The sequence below is a fragment of the Pinus tabuliformis genome, chromosome 6 (genome assembly GCF_031772625.1).
Source record: "Pinus tabuliformis cultivar Carrire ecotype Pingquan chromosome 6, CPIR1, whole genome shotgun sequence".
NCBI lineage: Eukaryota > Viridiplantae > Streptophyta > Pinopsida > Pinales > Pinaceae > Pinus > Pinus tabuliformis.
Window position 1 is genome coordinate 1,201,392,344 of NC_142292.1, and position 21,560 is coordinate 1,201,413,903.

General features: G+C 41.0%; 1 protein-coding gene across 10 annotated transcripts in view; it reads right to left on the reverse strand.

Annotated features, from left to right (window-relative positions):
• The window catches only part of LOC149263040 (rhomboid-like protein 20), a 266,839-nt gene that overhangs the window by 100,506 nt on the left and 144,773 nt on the right, over positions 1-21,560 (reverse strand). For 8 of the 10 annotated variants that reach the window (XM_089425659.1, XM_089425630.1, XM_089425647.1 and 5 more), the window contains 2 exons: positions 14,899-15,050; positions 14,658-14,759 (listed from right to left, as the gene is read on the reverse strand). In XM_089425659.1, coding sequence (XP_089281785.1) covers positions 14,658-14,759; positions 14,899-15,050 — 254 coding nt within the window. The remainder of the gene's footprint in view (positions 1-14,657; positions 14,760-14,898; positions 15,051-21,560) is intronic. The other 2 variants (XM_089425633.1, XM_089425654.1) reach the window with 1 other exon arrangement.

A 21,560-nucleotide genomic window follows, 5' to 3' on the forward strand; every position in this document is an offset into this window, starting at 1 on the left:
GTTGGGAAGAGCACCTCCACCATATTTGACAAGTCCTTCAAACCCTCCGACAACACAAGTTGTGTGCTAACTTGGAGAAATGCACTTTTGGCATGACCTAGGTTCAATATCTAGGCTACATCATTGATGGGCAGGGGGTGCATGTGGACCTAGCCAAGATACAAGTCATTCGGGATTGGCCAGCCCCAACGACACTAATAGAGGTCTGCAGCTTTCTGGGTCTTGCCAATTTCTATCGCAGGTTCATGTTGGGGTTCTTTCATATCACTTGGCCTTTAAGTCAAGTCACTAAGGGCAAAGCGAAAGGAAATTTTTTTTGGTCTGAAACCCAACAGCAAGTGTTTTCCGAGTTGAAGCATTCCCTCTGCTTTGCACCAGTTCTCACATTACCAGACCTACAGCAACCATTTGAGATTGAGACGGAAGCCTCTGACTACGCTATTGGTGTAGTTCTTACAGAGCAAGGGCATCCAGTGGCTTACCATAGTGAGACAATTTCAGACACAGTCCGAAAGCATCCCACTTACGACAAAGAAATGTATTCCATTGTGCAGGCCTGCCATCAATGGAAGCATCACATTCTGGGGAAGGAAACAGTCATCAACACAGACCACTGACCCCTACAGTTCATACAGACACAAGGGAAGTTGCAGAATGATCGCCATCAAAAATGGTCCACCTACCTGCAACAGTTCCATCTAAACATTAAGTACAAGAAGGGCAGCACCAACAATGTTGCAAACTGCCTCAACTGACCACCAGTCATGGAGCTAATCACTGTGCTCGACTCCTATGGGCACGAGACTTCAGAGTGGCCGCAACTTTACCAGAGCGATCCAGAATTCGGCAGCACATACCAGACACTCTTGGAAGGGAAGCAAGTTCCAAATTTTCACCTTCAGGATGCACTGTTAGGCCACCTGGGACCATAGTTTTAAAAACCGCTCAGAAAAACCGGTAACCGGTCAAACCGGCCGGTTAGCTAGCTGGCCGGTCGGAACCGGCCTAAAAACCCGGTTTAACCCATCACTTGCCCGATTTTTTGACCTAACCGGTAAAAACCGGCCGGTTTAGGACGGAACCGGCCGGTTTGTATCAAACCGGCCGGTTTATGGCATGCCCACCGAAAGTTGGAAAAAGGCGTGGCTGGTTTGTGGTTTAGGGGTTTTGGGGGGGAGGTAAAGGTATTTTCCCTCCAAAAACACCCTCTCCAAGCTATAAGAGACCCCTCTCACTCTCATTTGTCTCACACAACTGATTTGGAGTGTTTGTAAGTGTTTGTGAGTTTGTTTGTGAGCTTGGAGAGTGTGGAGTTTTTGCTGAAGTAGTCATCTTGGAGTTGGAGTTGGAGCTATTTTGGAGATAGTGTGTAGCTGTCAGTGGAGTTGCCATCTTCAAGAGGAGGCTAAGGGAGCTAGTTTGCATTTCCAGGTAAGGATTTGCACTTGATAATTCCTCATTTGAGTCTGCTGTCCATGAATTTTTTTTTTGTGTTATAAACTTCTCACTTCTATGATCTACCATCCAGGGAGTCATCATGCCTCCAAAAGCCGGAGATACTGCATGGGCTCATTGTGATATGATTGATGGCAAAATGATCTGCAAATATTGCCAAAAATCCATTCAAGGAGGGGGTATTAACAGGTTCAAGCAACACTTGGCTGGGATAGGAGGCCATGTAAAGCCATGTGGAGCACCAAATGAAATAATAGGGCATATTAGGGCAGAATACCTTCAGAAGTTTGAGACTCAAGTCACTGAACCAATAGAGAAGTTTGTGGCTACACAGTTTGGGAGTCGAGACTCAACCAACTGAGTTTGATCATGATGACTGAGACTCATGAGAAGTTTCAACTCCAAGTGATAATGTTGATCACTATTATAGTATTACTATTATCATATATGTAGAGTCTAGACTGAAGTCTTGTAGTAGGCCACTGGCCCCATAGTTTGTAGGCTTTATTTTTGCACTCTAGTGGCCATTTAGAGCCTCATTGCTTATGTATTTTGTCGATGATATGTATTGCACTCGGTGCCATTTTGATATATTCACCTTTAAGGCTTTACATGGTATATCAATGAGCAATCTTTGCATATTTTGTCTCTATTGGCTTGGAATCATGGTTTTAAATCTTAAAAATAGTTTTTTTCATTAAAAAATAATTATTTAATGTATTTTTCTAAAACCGGTTTGTTTAGACCAAACCAGTCCCGGTTAGACCAGTTCCGGTCGGTAAACCGGTTCATTAGGTGGACCGGTCCGGTCACCGGTTCTGGTTTTAAAAACATTGCCTGGGACACATCTGTGTTCCTTCAAGCGAGCGTGCCAAGATGATTTGGGAGGAACAGTACAGTTGGGTCGCTGGACATTTCGAAGTAGAGAAAACAATGGCGGTACTGCAGAAGTATTTTTATTGATTGAAACTTCGTCAGGATGTTGGGAAGTACATTAGATCCTGCCCCACCTGTGCCATTGCCAAACCAACCATCAAGAAGCAAAGCCTATATACTCCTCTACCTACTCCTAGTCGACCTTAGGAATCTATCTCCATGGATTACATGTCGGGCCTTCCTTCTACTAAGCACGACAATGACTGCATTTTCGTGGTCATCGACAGATTCTCTAAGATGGCCATCATGGCGGCTTGCAAGAAGAGTATCACAGCAGAGGCCACTACTAAGCTCTTCTTTGAGTGAGTGTGGGTACACTTTGGGATCCCACAGTCCATTGTCTCAGATCAGGACAGCAAATTCCTGAGTTCATTTTGGTCAAGTCTCTTGTCGATGTTGGATACAAAACTTACTAAGTCCGTGGCTTTCCATCCCCAAACTGATGGCCAAACAGAGGTTGTCAACAGGATGATCGTACACATTCTGTGCATGTACAACTCGAAGCATCAACGCACATGGGATGAAAGTCTCCCCTATGTCCAACACAAATAACAGAGCTCTCCACAGCTCAACAAGCCATAGCCCCTTTCAGGTAGGGTTGCGATTTCAACCATTATGACCCATTAATGTGGCCATGTCATTTGCAACCACTCAAGCAAATTTGGTTCACGTCCAATCTGAAGTCGACAGGGCTAACAACTTCATTGAGTGCATTGAACACATCCGCCAGCAGGTCCATGATATATTGGACAGAGCCAATGCTAAGTATAAGCAATGCCATGATCAGCATCGAGTGTCGCACAAGTTCCAGGTGGACAACAAATTTTGGCTACATTTGCAAAAGGAGCGCCTCGCTAAACCCCACCGCAAGTTTCGTCCGCTCCGATATGGGCCATACACCATCACCAAGGCTTTCGGTGACAATGCCTTCGAGCTCAGCATCCGATCGTTCCTTGGTTTTCACCCAGTGTTCAATGTAAACCGCCTTTGGCCATACTTTCCACCATTGTTGGACACATCCGATATTGCAGAACAACTCACACCAACAGAGCTCAACCCAGACTGCATGGAACGGGCCACAACTGATCAGCTCATGGACACGCAGGTAAAGAACACTTGTCAACAAAGGATCCAGCTATATCGAGTTGTCAAAGCAGGCCAACTCCTTCACCAGGGCAAGTGGTTCACTAGGGACCAGGTTCAACAGAAATTTCTTCACCTCATGGAAGCTCTGCACGTAATGGGGACCATTTGGCAAGGAATGATTCGGGTGGATATTAGTGGCCACCAACCTATTCCACCTAGACCTCCAGTTGGTTTCATCTGTTTCCTTGTTTATTTCAGCATTTACTATTTTTAGCAGTTTTTCGGGTCCTGAAATTTTGTAGCAGTTTTGACCCCCTAAACAGTGTTTTTTTGAGGTCCGTTACAAGCTTGTAGTTGTAGGCACGGGCCTTCCGCAAATCCTGTAGTACTCAGATGAACCTTTCCAACAAGGTATCGTACGTGCCAAACGGAGATAATATGACTAAGTTACAACCCCAGGAAGTTGGCTGCCCAATTAACCCCAACGAGACCGACAAACTCTTGGCATTACATCTCCCAGGGTTAGGGTTTGGTTGTTCTATCGGTATTCAATAATAAATATATTAGAATATATCTCTATTTAGTAATGCTCAGTCTTTTAGCTGTTTCTATTTTTATTCTTTTAGCAGTTTCTTAGATGAAACTGTTTGTTCTATATTCTACATAGAAACCTGATGTTTCTATTATTGTAAATATCTTTGTATTATCATTGAGCTGTTTGCTCCAGGTTAATTAATTCATTCAATATTCTTTTACATGCGTGTTTCGCACTGTTTTATGGTATCAGAGCACAGGTGTCTTTCGAAATAATTTTTCACTGTTTGAAAAATTTTGTTTCATTTCGAAATTGCTCTTTAGGGATCTGGATTTTTTTGTTATCGTGGCCACATTCGAAATTTTTTTTCTCTCCAAGGGTTAGCGTCTCCATTTACAAAGAACGCTTGTTCATGGTCTGAGATCTGAAAGCTATTGTGAATCCGGGGGCAGCAGTCTTCTTCTGTCATGATATCTGGTGCATAAAGCTGGAAGCGGTAGCAGAAATCAAAGTTAATACGTTTTTTTTTTAATATTTTCGCTCACGTGTTCGACAGAACCACGGCACTTTCCAGCGGCTTTGGGTATCCGCGTCAACATTTGTTTGAGTATTCTCGCTCTCAGATCCTCCAGATTTTATGGTATAAAACCCGTGGATGGTATTACAATTGAAATCCGTGGATATATATATTTCAAAACCCGTGAATATATATTTGAAACTCTGTGGCGTAGATATCTGTCAAACCCGTGGATATTTGAAACCCTGTGATACGCGTGTATTTGAAACTCTGTGGCGTAGATATCTGTCAAACCCGTGGATATTTGAAACACTGTGATACGCGTGTAATTTCAAAACCCGTGGATATACGCGTGTTTTGTATTTTAAGTGTTATCAGACCCGTGAATATATTTCAAAACCCGCGTATTCCCCTGTGGATCTATACCGAGTCGCTGAGACGTGACGTGAAGCTTTGATAACTCTGTGGTGTGGATATCTGTCAAAATCTGTGGCGTGGATATACGCGTGTGTTATATTTCAAGTATTATCAGACCCGTGAATATATTTCAAACCCGCGTATTCACCTGTGGATCTATACACCTGTAGCTGAGACGTGACCTGTAGCTGAGACGTATATATCCGTGGTGTGTGCCGGCAGTGTGTTACCAATCAGATTCACGGCTACAGTGACGGCAAACACATAAAGGTATTTTCAGATCCACGTATTTTCCAGTTTATAGTGACGGGTTTGATTAGAATTTGGATTAAAAAATATTGTGATTATATTTGAAACGGTGGGACCAGAAATAGCATCACAGTTATTTTTTTGAAGTGGGATCAGAACAGCATCGCAGTTTATCATCAGTACAAGTGATCAAATCAGCATAACAGTTATCCTTTGGTCTAGTTTTTTTTTATCTGGTGCACTGATACAGATCTGAGAAATTTTTTTTGTATGCAAGTCTATTGTTTTTTAAAAAAACAGAATTTGTTAAGATTTGCTACAGTCATCTTGAAAGAAGATTTTTAAGCAGGCAGCATTGTATTCAGTAGTTCATTTCGAAACTGCGCTCAGGGAGTGTTCTTGATCAGCTAGCTTCTTTGCATCCTCATCTCTTGAGTTCTTTCATTCCTTTCTAAGGTCGAGCCCTCTGTAAGCCAGGTAGCCTTCACTGAGTCTTAGCCCCGGCTTTGCTCACTGTGATAAAAGCTTACAGTCGTCTATCTCGATACAGAAATGAACCCTTCTCTGTCTTGTGAGATCTCCACAATTTATTGATTCTTCCTATCTAGTGTTTGTTTGTGTTTCTTACAGTAAATCAGTCTTCTTTGGGAATCTTTTCATACTTATATCAGCATCTGTCAATTTCTGTCTGGATCAGCCTGCATCCTCGTTTGAAATCCGTGCAGGATTTTTTGTTTTTTTCCATATCTTGGGAAACGTGCAGATGGCTTCGCTAACCAATCTCATGTTGAAAGGCAGTCAGGAATATTCCGAGCAGACAGAATCTGTTTTTTATGCCTTTATGGCTAAAAGGTCGTCAGATCATGTACCGTCTTCTGCTTGGTATATTGACTCTGGTGCATCACGCCATTTCTCTCACAGGCGTGACTGGTTTATTGACTTCTCACCTTTCAGTGATTCCGTGGTATTTGGCGGAGGTGAAAAGTACACAGTAGCTGGCAGAGGTACAGTTCAAATTCAGTCTGGTGGGCGCACACTCATATTTCTGAATGTATACTATGTTCCTGGTATGGAAATTAATCTGCTGTCTGTCAGCCAGATTATGAGGAATTCTCCTCAGCTTGATGTTGTGTTCAGTGCACACCAGTGCTCTATTATTGACAGGGAGACTAGTATAACAGTTGCTGTTGGCCTAGAGGACCATGGTCTATATAGGCTACTTGACACCGGTGACTCTCCAGAAGTGGCTCTAGCAGCACGTGTCTCTCCCATCAGTACTCTTTGGCATCAGCGATATGGGCATCTAAATATGCAGTATCTCTCTCAGCTCTCCCGGGAGGGACTTGTGTCAGGATTACCTGATATTCAGACTCAGCAGTTGGGGGTATGCGGCGCCTGTCAAGCGGGAAAGCAACTTCGGTCTTCATTCAAGAATGGAGAATCTTGGCGTGCATCTAAGGTACTCCAGTTACTTCACGCTGATATTTGTGGTCCTATGAATACAGCTTCTATCACTGCTTGCAAATATTTTTTACTTATTGTCGATGATTTCAGTAGAAAGATGTGGGTGTATTTTCTAAAAAATAAATCTGATGCACTTAGTACCTTTCAGAAGTTTAAAACCTTAGTTGAAAAAGAGTCTGGCTGTAACATCATGACTCTTAGGACCGACAATGGGGGGGAATTTTTTTCTTCAGCTTTTGCCAATTTCTGTGATATTCATGGCATCAAACATCAGTTAACCGCACCCTACACTCCTCAGCAGAACAGTGTTGTCGAGCGCCGCAACCGCACGGTTGTTGAAATGGCTCGTTCCATGTTACAACACAGGAGTGTTCCAAACAGATTCTGGGCTGAAGCAGTATTTACTGTTGTTTACCTTCTTAACAGATCACCCACTCAGGCTGTTACAGGGAAGACTCCTGAAGAGGTTTGGTCTGGCCGTAAGCCTAAGATCAGTCATCTCAAAGTATTTGGCTCAGTTGCATATGTTTGGATTCCAGCTGCTAAGCGCTCTAAGTTGGATTCCAAAAGCCAGAAACTCATGATGACAGGGTACAGTGATCATCACAAAGCCTATAGGCTGATAGATATAGCCACTGGTCGTCTTAGCTTCAGTCGGGATGTAGTCTTTGATGAGGACAGAGGATTCTTTCAGCAATGTTCTGAGGACCAGCCTCACAGTGTTCTTCTTCCAGTCGGTCCACCTGATGGGAGGGATGATGTAGCATCAGTATTTGATAATACTCTATCTGAGCTTCCTCCAGAAGCCAACGCTCCTCTTGCTGTCCCTATTGCTCTTGAGCCTTCTCCACCTCCTTCTGATATTGGTTCCTCTGCTCCTGATATTGGTTCTTCTTCTCTTCGGCCTAAATGGTGGGCTAAAACCATAGGTGATCTCCGGGATGATGAGCTCCTTGAAGGTAGAACTTCTAGACATAAGAACAGACAACAGTCTACAGTCAATTTTGCTCTTATGGCTAACATACACAGTATTTTTGAGCCTCAAACCTATTCAGAGGCTAAGGGTACATCTGAGTGGGAACAGGCTATGGAAGCCGAATTCCAAAGGTCTTCAGAAGAATCATACATGGACACTTTCTGATCTTCCTGCAAGAAAAAACCCATAGGCTGCAAATGGGTGTATAAAGTGAAATACAAAGCTGATGGAACCATAGATAAGTATAAAGCTCGTCTTGTGGCTCGAGGGTTCTCACAGAAGGAAGGCATTGACTATGAGGAGACTTTTGCTCCTACAGCCAAGATGAGTACCATAAGGCTTGTGCTTGCCCTAGCAGCTCAGTTCAATTGGAAAGTTCATCAGATGGATGTAAAGAGTGCTTTCCTAAATGGTGATCTCCAAGAAGAAGTCTACATGACGCAGCCTCCAGGATTCAAGGTTGCTGGTCAAGAACAGAAAGTGTGTCGGTTAGTTAAAGCAATCTATGGATTGAAACAAGCTCCTCGGGCTTGGTACATGAAAATTGATCAGTACCTGACAGATCAGGGTTTTCAACGGAGTCCATCTGATGCAAACCTGTATATCAAGCATACTGGTGATGATATCTTGTTTGTAGTTGTCTATGTGGATGATCTTATCATTACTGGCAGCTCTGCACATTTGATCCATGGGATCAAACAAGATCTATGCAGAACTTTTGAGATGACAGACTTGGGACTTCTTCATTACTGTCTGGGGGTTGAAGTGTGGCAGACTGAAAATCAGATCTTTCTTTCTCAGTCCAAGTATGCCAAAAATCTTGTGGAAAGGTTCAGAATGCAGGATTGCAAACCGGCCACGACTCCTATGGAACCAGGGCTCAAACTTTCAGCACAGTCATCCTCTCCTCTTGTGGATGAAACTTTATTCAGGCAATTAGTGGGCAGTCTCATCTATCTTACTGCTACCAGACCTGACATCAGTTTTGCAGTAAGCTACATTTCTCGCTTTATGTCAGCTCCTAAAGCTGATCATTGGATAGCAGCAAAGCGGGTGCTACGATATGTGCGTGGTACTTCTAATTATGGCCTCTTATATACTCGCAGCTCCAATCCTATTCTCAGTGGCTACACTGACTCTGACTGGGCCGGTTCGGTTGATGACCGTAAATCTACAGCTGGGTATGTGTTTAGTCTAGGATCTGGTGCTGTTACTTGGACTAGTAAGAAGCAACAGGCAGTGGCTCTCTCCTCAACAGAAGCAGAGTATCGGGGAGCAGTTAAGGCAGCCTGTGAGGCAGTTTGGCTTCGTCGTATGCTTGCAGATATGCATGTTTTTCAGACAGGGCCTACTTCTTTGTTTTGTGATAATCAGGGAGTGCTCAAACTTGCCAAGAATCCAGTCTTTCATGAACGAACAAAGCATGTGGAAACTCACTGCCACTACATTCGACAGCTGGTTGAAGACGGCTCAGTTCAGTTGCACTATGTTCCCACAACAGAGCAGCCCGCCGATATTTTCACCAAGCCTCTTGGTCCTGATAAATTTGTAAAATTTCGCGGGTCTATTGGTGTTGTAAATAGATTGAGCATTAAGGGAGGGTATTAGAATATATCTCTATTTAGTAATGCTCAGTCTTTTAGCTGTTTCTATTTTTATTCTTTTAGCAGTTTCTTAGATGAAACTGTTTGTTCTATATTCTACATAGAAACCTGATGTTTCTATTATTGTAAATATCTTTGTATTATCATTGAGCTGTTTGCTCCAGGTTAATTAATTCATTCAATTTTCTTTTACATGCGTGTTTCGCATTGTTACAGTGTTTTTTTGAGGTCCGTTACAAGCTTGTAGTTGTAGGCACGGGCCTTCCGCAAATCCTGTAGTACTCAGATGAACCTTTCCAACAAGGTATCGTACGTGCCAAACGGAGATAATATGACTAAGTTACAACCCCAGGAAGTTGGCTGCCCAATTAACCCCAACGAGACCGACAAACTCTTGCCATTACATCTCCCAGGGTTAGGGTTTGGTTGTTCTATTGGTATTCAATAATAAATAGGCCCTTGAGCCTCATTGTAACACAGTTCAGAGGCATGTAGCCACCACATCTCTTCTCAGAGATAAGCTACCATCTCCCAAGCTAGTTTATTGCCATTATGTTTGTAAGCATAATTCAATATTTTTCTATTAATGAAATGAGTGTTATTTCTGTTGCATCTCTATATTTATGGTTATATTTGTAATTTATTGTGTTCCTGTTTAAGTTCGGATCAAAGTTGTTGCATAGTCGAAGTTGCTGGGAAGAAGTCAAACTTCTAGAGGCTGACTTGGTGTGAAGGGAAGGTTTGGTCTTGGTCTAGGGTGGATATTGGTGGCCACCAACCTATTCGACCTAGACCTCCAGTCAGTGTCATCTGTTTCCTTGTTTATTTCAGCATTTACTATTTTTAGCAGTTTTTCGGGTCCTAAAATTTTGGAGCAGTTTTGACCCCCTAAACGGCATTTTTTTGAGGTCCGTTACAAGCCTATAGTTGTAGACACGAGTCTTCCACAAATCCTATAGTACTCGGATGAACCTTTCCAACAAGGTATCGTACGTGCCAAACGGAGATAATATGACCAAGTTACAACCCCGGGAAGTTGGCTGCCCAACTAACCCCAACGGGACCCACAAACTCTTGGCATTACATCTCCTGGGGTTAGGGTTTTGGTTGTTCTATTGTTATTCAATAATAAATAGGTCCTTGAGCCTCATTGTAACACAGTTCAGAGGCATGTAGCTACCACATCTCTTCTCAGAGATAAGCTACCATCTCCCGAGCTAGTTTATTTCCATTATGTTTGTAAGCATAATTCAATATTTTTCTATTAATGAAATGAAGTGCTATTTCTGTTGCATCTCTGTATTTATGGTTATATCTGTAATTTATTGTGTTCCTGTTTAAGTTTGGATCAAAGTTGTTGCATAGTCGAAGTTGCTGGGAAGAAGTCAAACTTCTAGAGGCTGACTTGGTGTTGAGGGAAGGTTTGGTCTTGGTCTAGGGTGAAGAGTCTCAAAGAATACTATTGAAAGGAAGAATTACTTTCACTGGGTTTTCCCCTCGAGGGGGGTTTTTCCCTGGCATGTGCCTACATCTTGTGTCCATTGTTTTATGTGTTGTTGTTGTTGGTAATTGCTTGATGACTAAAGAAAGAAGATATAAAGAATCATAATAATAAGAAACATCACAAGTAATTATCAAGGTCAAGAAAAACTTTACTGCCTTTCTGATTTTCCAACATCCTCACCCACTGGCCAGATGGGTGGCAATCCCGACAAGCTTAACCATCTCAACATAGCCCTTGGTCAACAAGGACACGAAAGTGACTTGCAAGTAGGATGCATATTGGCGCATGTACTCAGCCAAATCCATGGCTCCAAGGAGTACCATCACACCTAGGAGTTGCTCTACTCATCGCCCCCCCCCTCCAACTACATGGCAGTAGAAAGACTGGGAGAAGAGCATTCACTCAGTGCTCTTAATCAGCAGTGTTCCCTCCCAAGGAGGGACACATTTTCCTACACTCCAAGCTGGTCTCTAAAGAATAAGAACTTTGCTTTGGATAATGGCTTCGTGAGAATGTCTACAACCTACTTATCTGTCAAAATGTGTCGGAGCCTCACTGCTCCTCTTTGTACCATGTCTCTGATGTAGTGGTACCTGATCCCGATGTGCTTCGACCTATCATGAAACACTAGGTTCGCTAAAAGTATGACTTCACTTTGATTGTCACAGTATATCATGGTCGTATCTAGCACATGATCAAACAGCTCTGCAAGGAACTTCTGAAGTCACATTGCCTCACAACTAGCCATACTAGTTGCAATATACTCTGCCTTGGTTGTACGGAGAGTGACAGATGTATGCTTCTTTCTCAGCCAGGAAATCATGGCAGATCCAAGGCTAAAGCAACACCCTGATGTGCTCTTTCTGTCTGTAACACTCCCAGCCCAATCTGCATTTGTATACCCATGTAGTCTCAAATCATCACCAGAGACATACCTCGGTCCATGATTGATTGTCCCATGCAGATATCACAGCACATGTTTTGTGGCCATCCAATGAGCATGCAATGGTTCCACCATGAACTGGCTCAAAGTGTTAATGGCAAAACATATATCTGGACTAGTGTTGACCAGAAACATCAAAGCTCCAATCAGTTGTCAGTACATAAAAGGATCCACTAGATCTGGGCCCACAGCTTCACCTCTTAACTTCTTGAAATTTACCTCCATTGGTGTGGCCATGGATTTGCAATCCACCATCCCAAATCTCTCCAAGAGTTTGACAATATATTTTCTTTGGCTAAGGAAAATATCTCCTGGTTTCTGCCACACTTTTAAGCCCAAGAAATAGCGCATCAACCCAAGATCTTTTGTCTCAAATCAGAGGAAAACTCCCTCTTACATTGGATGATTAGGGGCTTTGATCCTGTCATCAACAAATCATCAACATATAAAACCAAAATCAAAGGCATACCTTGAACAACCTTGAAGTAAAGGTTGGGATCGGCATTGCTTCTCTTGAATCCAAGCTTTATCAGATATCAATCGATCCGAGCATACCAAGCCATGGAAGCTTGGTCCAGTCCATAAAGGGTTGTCTTCAATCTGCAAACATGGGTTTCCCTATCATGTTCCTCAAAGCCTTGAGGTTGTTCCAGGCACACCTCTTCCTTAAGTATACTATGAAGAAAAGTTGTCTTCACATCCATCTGATGGAGACTCCAACCCTGATTAGCAGCTGGAGAAATGATAGACTAGATGGTAGTGTCTCGGGCAACAAGAGAAAATATCTCATCATAATCTTCTCCCTCTTTCTGGGAGAATCCTCTAGCCACTGTCTAGGTGGTTTAACAACTGCTCACCAGCATTAAGCACCACAGTTACTCACTTAATCTCTGAGTTAAAATGCAGCGCTTCACCCAGGATCTGAAGAGTTATATCTCAATTCCAAGAGGCTGAATCAACTTCTTTTGGTGGTTTATCAGCCGCCTTTGCATGTAAAGCACCGCAGGGTTCTGTGACTCTGTAGTCCACTGTCCAGGTGGTTTCACAGCTATTCCAGCAAGCACCACAGTGGCTCAGATTACCCTGTCTCGGTGGTTTCACAGCCTTGCAGCAAGCACCACAGTGATTCAGTCCTCCACTGAGCTTCCCATTGATCATGCAAGCTTAGATACACACACATTCTAGTGACCTCATCACAAGAAGATGCAGGGAATCATACCCCTGACTCCTAAACACTGGCTCAGTGACCATCTAGTCCAGTTCCATCCTTCAATTGTTCTAGCAGCTCCTTGCTCTGTCTCTCTACAAGGCTTTCACCAGGTCGCTCCTCTGTGACCACTCCCTTTCTCCTCCCTTGGCCACGTCCTGTTGTCATTCATTTTTTGGTTCTTTGCCAATCCTCCAATAGGGAACTCCTGTTCTCTGTCTGCTCCACGCGAGGTCTGCTGCTGTCCTCTTTCCTCTCTTCCCAAGGCAGCAGCTCCACTGCCTCAATCCACGAGGAGGGGGCATAGATGGGTGCTGTCCTCCACCCATGCTGCCCACTGCCGAGCCTTCATTGCTTTAGTTCTGTCAGCACTGAGGTAGTTCACTGGTCAGGGTGAAGTATTGAGGCAATTAAACGAGGTCAGGTATGGGCCTCCCCATGGCACGCCACAAGCAACCCCCTCAGAGCATGGGATCCATGTGTCCCTCCCTTCACCCAGCCACCAATATGTTTTTCACATAAATTTACATATGTTCAAATTTCACATAGTTGCACTTTCGTACACGGGGTGCAAATGAAAAATTGCTGTTACACTCTGATCAAAGTTGACCTCATCAGGTAGACCTTCCCTGGTTGCACCACATCAGCAACTAACCATTGCAACTCAAGTCTGTGCTCTCTGCAATTACTGACCACAGCTTCTAAAACATGCAGTTTTCTAGTGAAGATAACTGCAGGTCCACAAACACACTTACCCAAATAAGTGCATTCAACAAATCATAACAAGTTACACTATGCTACTCAGATGTTTTATTATTTCCAACAATTAGGTGGTCTAAAACCAGACCTTTGATGCACTAGGGATCAGAGAGAAGGATGCAGATTTACTCTGATCTGTTCAAAGAATGCATTACCATAGTGATGCCCCTATTATATATATTTCGGTTCTGCTAAAGGAAGAACAACATTTGTATTAAATTTTCTGATTATAAACAGAAATGGTTATGAACAGGTTCTGTTATCGTTCTATGTCAAATTCCAGATTAATTTTTTTGTATTTAATGACTTATGTAATAGAATAAAACAATTGAATAAATGAGTTCCGCACTGATAACTAAGTACGCATGGCAACACTGTCATCTACATTTTGCCAAAAATAACCAAAACAGATAACTGCTCCTCGCTGAAAGGATAACAAACATGCCTAAAATTCTACAGCAACAAGATATGAAGCTGAAGATAGTCTCTGAGCAAAGAGGATGTCAATCTGAAGTTTGAACTATGCATAAGTAAGGCTGTAAGAAGCAGCAGGGTTACGGACGGTACTGACAAAGCATTCCAATTAACAGAAGGTGCTATTCATTTTAACTTGGGAATCATTTGGTTATGAACGAGTTATCTATAACAATGCCTATCCCAAAAAACCCAAGATTTCACGAACTCATGAATCATGATAATTAGAAATTGTAATATGGCTGAAAACAACAGAAAGGCCTAAATAATTTCAAATGACTCTCAATTGATCTATTAATAAATTAAAATAAGAAAAGAGAAACTAAGATGATTCTTAATTTCATACAAAACATTCAAACTCTAAAAAGAACATCCTGAAACACTAAACTGAAATCTCTAACTATCCAATGCCATAATTATCAAACAAAAACAGCACAAAACAATCATAAGCGTCTAAAAATTCTTCAAAGCAACCAACTGGTTTGAGCAAAGATATACACAACTCTGACAAATAGAAAGAACTTCACACACCTTAATTCTGCGAACCCCAAAGACATTCAGTCGATAAGACAAGCCAGCGATGATGCCACAAAGACCTGGTATAAATGATCTTTTCCGTGATGAAATAAGTAGCTACATCGCCAACAATTAAATAAAACGTATTTCAATACAATGCAGAACCAGTGAAAAGAATATCGTGCATCATATTCTAACAGAGTACTGCTTTGCAACAAACAAACACATTGTAAAATAAAAAGTTTTAACTTCTAACCTGAAGACCAGCAAGGTAGACAAATGATTTGTCAGAGAATTGGATCCCAAAAATACGAAACCATGTTGAAACTGGTATATCGAAATAGAAAGGTATAAATGAGGAAAATATCAAGCCATAGGGTCCAGGGGTTAGTCCAATCGAAATCGGATCTACAAAGCCACATTAACAAAATATTATAAGTTGAAACGGAATAGTATAAGCATATGCTGTAATTATTTAAGAGAAATTCCTACTTCAGATATATAAGCTGCAATAAGAAAGGTGTTACTTGTCTTCTAAGTATCTTGTTAGAAATACACCTTGGATTCTGAATATCAGAGCCAGTGCAAGCAACATGGATGTGAGGCAGATGTAGCAAATAAAATACTTCGTAATAATAAATAGTAAATACAATCTGAAGAGAAGATATTTTCAATAAATCACAATGAATAACTTAAGTATTGTCCAATTTGAGAGAGAAATAGCGCAAGAGTAAAGCATTGAGTATATTTTGTATCGAGTAACAAATTATTTCAATAACAGTGTACTTGCATTGATCGTATCAAGTTAATCTATAGACTTTTCGCTGTAATAAGTTCTGTTTCCTGTATAATTGAACTGTGTTGTAACCTTCTACATATACTCTGCACAATGAGCATACATTATCAAATTTATTTTGGTTCCTTGACTGTATGTTCCAAAAGGTGAAAAATTTTGGTTTTGTTTCTCAAGGGACCCATTTACTGTCAAACTCTTAGAGAATTAGTGATCTGTAAGGACAGTAAGATAATATGCCCAAAACAACCAAGAATGTGATAAATGCCATAGAGCAGGTTTAAAGCTAATGTTAGCACCTAGCAATGTGTTGTGATAAAATCAGGCCATAAATTTGAAAACTGCAGACATGCACTCAAGAAGATGTACTCAATTTGGCTCTTAAGACAGTCATGAGAACTATGATTAAATCTGTTGAAGAACGTAACTAGTATTGGTCTTCATAATTGTATTTGAGTCATAATGTAATGTATTTGTCAAAAGAAAGAAAAAGAAATTTTATTGTAAAAGAAATTGACTTATTAAAGCATGGGTTTCATGCTTAGATCATTAGTCAATAGGTCAAAGTACCCATCGTGTGATTTAGGATTTCTGTATTGTATCAAAGTCAAAGTCATAATGTAAAAGACCCTTCATGGGCACTATTGTCGCACAGAGTGTCTAGGCACCGCGACAACGCTCAGATTGGGGGCTGTCACCCTGATCCACAATCTCTCTGTTTAAGCCGTCTGCCTATAGCAAGCTAAGGGGGGTAGACCCTATGGAAAAATGGAATGAAAAAGAACTAGTTGGGAACCAACCAGTTCGGGAGACACAGCGAGGCGATCAAATACTTGATTAAGGCTTAGCAAGACTTAGAAATTGATTAGATTCTAAATGATTAATACCAATGCCTTGTGGAGTTAATGATTTCGCTAGATAAAATGAAAACCAAGTAATTGATTTGTTGCTGCTTAGGAAACAAAGATATGAAATCTATTTATAATTTCACGATAAAGTTCTTTAGCAATCGCTTGATACATGCAAGATATTCAGCAGATGCACAATGACTTAGCAATTAAATTTCAAGAGATGTAAATGCTTTTAAACAACCACGAGATTTAAAAGCTAACCAGTTCAGATCCCAGAATTTAAATGATTATGCTTAATGACCCAAATCTAGGAAATTCACCACTTTCCAATAGTTAATCTTTAGATATAGAAATTTAAGCACATTTAACTATAGTGAAAAGGAAATGTTGATACCACAAAAGTTTTCTTTCAGACTTAGCCTTAGCACAAAAAGACACCAAGAAGAATTTTAAATTGACAACTTAATTATTCCTTAGGTGAATTTCTCGATATATTAAGCAAGACTAAATGTGACCGAAATAAATCGAAAAAGATTTAATAATTTTTTAAATTTTTTAATGGGCCAGAGGCCACATAAAAAAATTTAAAATCTTTAAATGCGAAATTTATTTCGATTTAATTCTTTAGGATTTCTCAAAGTCACAAGTAATGTGAAGTCCCTTTTAGCCCCTTTTTTTAGGAAAAATTTTTTATTTTTTTAATGTTTTTGGATTTTAAATATTTTAGATGTTTTTAGGATTTTTAATTTTTTAGAAAAAAAGAAATCAAAGTGGAAAAGAGAAACCAAAATCGAAAACATTTTTTACATGTTTTAGATTTTTTAAAATCAAAATATATAAAAAACAAAAAAAACAAAAAATAAAAATAAAGAAGGGACACAATTAAAATCATAAACCCAACATGAAAATAAAGCCTAGCTTAATGAAAAATCGAAATGCTAACTAACCCAACGAATATACAAAAGAAAAAAAAATATAAGACAAAATGAAGTCGAAGTTTGTTTTTTGCAGGTTTGGATAGGCTTCGACGGCGGGAGGGAAAGAGGAATTCGACGGCAGAATGGTGAAGGTCGACGGAATGGAGAAGGGACGCAGGAGAGAGGGTTCGATGGATGATATAGCAGGTTAGGAGGACCACATGAGGAGGGAAAGGGAGAAACGACGGGCAACGAGCAGGGTAATACGCTGCGGAATAGATTGAAGGTGTGCGTTTGCTGCAGGGATACATGGATAGGGTAGCATGGAGAGGGTGGAGGAACAACGATGAGGAGCTGCGATGGAGTGGAGATGAGAAGCGGGGATTGGGCAGCAATAGCACCGTATAGGAATGAAAACGCAGGGAACAGGAGATGGCAGCAAGCTGCAGAGAAAGGGCTTAGTAAGTTGCAGGCTTTGCTCGCAGGAAATGGAGCTGCGAGCTTAAGGTGGCAGCGTAAAGAGCAGATGGGAAAATCGATGGTAGATGGGGGGACGCAAGTTGGTGACAGCGTGCGAATGGAGCTGGAAGGGCAGAAGGGAAATGGTGGGCAACGAGGAAGGATTTTTAGGGTTTGGAGATGAGAGAGGAGCTATAGGCAGGGTTCTGCAGGCACCAGCAAAAAGGCTGTGAGCCTAAAAAAATTTTGAAAATTTTTTAAGCAACAGAAAAATTGAAAATCCCAAGCAGCAGATAGGAAAAGAGAAAAGCAGCCCAATAAACCCTTAAAAATTTCCCAGAGATTTCTGAATAAAATGTATATGTTATGTGTCAGATTTATTACTTGAAACTCCTGTAAAATCGTCTCTAGATAATTAAAAAATTAAAAATTAAAACCCTGGACTACAGAAATAATGCCCCTGCAAGAGATGGTTCTGAGGCAAGATCTTACCCTCCAGGGCCTAGATTTGGCTTCAAAATAAAACTTCACCTTTAGATCTACAACCTGTTCCTGAAAACACAAACACCCAGAATCCCGATATACCAAAAAAATGAAACCCCAGAAACCCTAAGTCAGAAAAAATTAAAAAAAAATTACAAATCTATGCACAGGAGTAGCAGATCTACCAGATCTGGCGAGTGTGAGTCCAACTCCGCTCCCAGATCTGACAATCTGAGGCTCTTAAAAGCCAGATTTATCAATTTAGCACAGAAATTTTTTTGAAATTTTAAATTTAAACGGAGGTGCTTCGCCCAAAACCCTTCATGCATCAACAATGAAAACTTCTTATGATAAGCCCGGGATTCAATCCGGCTAGGCTCTTCAGAAAATAATAATCAGGAGTTGGCTGATCCAACTGAAAACTTCCCCGAACGCCCGATGATCTAAAAATCAAGAATTCTCTGCACAACTCAATTCAACCATTAATGTAGAGCGAGAAAACGATAATAAAATTCAAATTTAATAGAGATACGTACCATTATATTCAGAACTTAAATTACCATTCAAACCCCAGTGATCAAGCAAGATACCTGTGCTTAAATCACTCTTCATAAAGCTATCATCATTGGTTAAAAGAAAATCTATGCATGAAAATAACACATCTTACAGCATTTCCACAAAGCGTAACACCAGCAAAAATTAACCCCAAAGTCTTTCTTTATTGCTTATGGAAAAAGATTACAAGAGAGCTTTCACTTAGCACACGACTCAAAGATCGAATGCCATCAACTGACAAATGACCTCCTATTTAAAGATAAATCTTCCAACGGCTAGTTCGAGTGATCCTTGTCAAAGTGATCTCGACCATTGTTGACGATCAAAATTTCTTTTAATCTCATCCGTCGAAATCTTAAATATTGAGGAAATTTCAAATTTTTCAATTAAATGCATTTTAATAAATTCAAAAATTAAAATTTGTATTAATTTCCTCAAAATTTTGACTTTGATTTAACCCCAGGGACCAAAGGCCTAAAATTTAGCAAAATAATCAATGAACCTTAGTCCCTTGATATTAGAATATTCCTATTTAGTATTTAATACTCAGTCTTTTAGATGTTGCTATTTTTTCTTTTAAGCAATTTCTTAGATGAAACTGAGTGTTTCCATATTCTACATAGAAACCTGATGTTTCTATTATTGTAAATATCTTTGTATTATCATTGAGCTGTTTTCTCATTCTGAATTAATTCATTCGATATTCTTTTATGGTATCAGAGCCAGAAAAAGAGATTTCTTGAACAGTTATTTCCTCTGCATCCTAATCTCTTGAGCTCTTTCTTTCATTCATTTCTAAGGTCGAGCCCTCTGTAAGCCAGGTAGCCTTCACTGAGTCTTAGCCTCGGCTTTGCTCACTGTGATAAAAGCTTACAGTCGTCTATCTCGATACAGAAATGGATTTTTCTTCCTGCGTCTCTATTGTGCTCTCATAGGACGGCAATTTCTCCTTTCTTCTACAGATTTCAAACCAGAAATCCTCGCCGGCACTTTCATTTTCAAAGGGCCTGTGGCTCAGCAGTCTTCGGGCTGTCATAACCTGCGACCCTGTCAACGTCGAATTTATGCTCAAGACACGCTTCTGCAAACTTCCGGAGGGACCACGCTGTGACGCGGATTCATTCTGCTCGATTATTATTACAGTTGCTGTGCGAATTAAGGGAGCTGCCGTGTAACACGACGCTACCGTATTTGGTCAATCGCATTTCTCTCCGACAGTGGAACCACAAATCGACGGCAGCGTGGGTGTATCAAAACAAAGACGCATCACGTGACGGCATTCTCCGACCGAAAGACTCGAAACAAAGACGCATCACGTGACGGCATTTTCCACCGAGTACTTTCGATTGCGATTATAGTCAAGCATCTGATACATTATGGTCGATACACAGTAAAACTTGTTCATGCTTCCGCAAGGGTCTTTCTGAGCTCCGTTTGGGTTGTGTTTGCTTAGCGATCGAGTTCCAGGAAGCTTTTGGATCGATGCAGGCTAGGGTTTGAAAAACAATTCGGTGTATTATTCTATGGCCTTGCATTTTGTGGACTGAACGTAGAATTGCACGGTTTACGTCGGCTCGGCTCGGGTTTCAAAGGAAGTAAACAGTGGCATTCAATTTATGGAACGCTCAGCTTAGTATGATCTAATTTGATTAAAGTTTATTTTGATTTTCTTTGAAGCGGTGGGACCCGAACAGCAAATATAATCGTGGACAGCTCACGATTTCAGTCTACGTATTTTTTTCTCCTCTTCAAATCAGCTTTAATTTTATGAAGATGCATGCGACCTCTTGTCATGGTTTTGGTCTGGTGTTTTGATCTGGTGCACTGATACAGATCTGAGTTATTTTTTTGTGCAAGCCTATTTCTTTCAAAGCAGAATTTGTTAAGGTTCGGTACAGTCATCTTGATATTTTCTTGGAATTTATTTGCGGCTCCTTCATTTGAAAAGGCATCACCTGAAAGAGGAATTTTAAGCAGGCAGCTACATTTTTTTTGTGTGTCAGACTTCTATATTGTCTTTGGGAAAATGGCCACGCTCACCAATCTGATGTTAGAAGGAAATCAACGCTTTAATGGCAGCAACTATAACATTTGGAAACAAAGAATGCTGACCATTTTTTAATACAGGCGTCTTGATCAGCTCATTTTGGGCAAAGAGCCTCGTCCCGGTACAGCTAGTACCAATCAAGATAAATTTGATGATCGAAATCGAGAGGCTGTTATGCTTCTCAAGCTCTCTGTCGCTGATGATCAGTTACCACATATTCCTTCTGGCAAGACAGCTGCCGAAATCTGGCAACAGTTGAAAGAACTGCACGAGACATCGGACAAAAGCAGAGCATTTTTTCTCAAAAATCAGTTGTTCTCCATCATGATGGATGAACATATGTCTTTACAGGAACATCTCAACAAAATTAAAGACATTCGAGATCAGCTCGAAGCCATTGGTCGGACCATGGAGGAAGAAGATATGGTAGTCATTACTTTGAAAAGTCTACCGAAATCTTATGAACACTTCATAGAAACACTCAACATTACCACCACAAATGTTGATCTGAAGTTTCCAGAGTTATGTACCAAACTTCTGCAGCATGATCGGTGGAAACAGCAGTTTGGTAGTGGTGCTTCATCAGTGTCCTCGGAAAATGCATTTGCTGCAAAATACCAGTCCTCTCAGTCCTTTCAGCAGAAAGGTCCTTCTCAGCCTTTTGATCCTGCTAGGAAGAAAAGTGTGCAGTGTAATTACTGTCACAGGTTCGGTCACATGAAGAAAGACTGCCGACAGAGGATTGCTTCTGAACAGAAGAAACAGGGAGGGCCACATCAGACAGCAAATGTTGCAGAACATTCCGAGCAGACA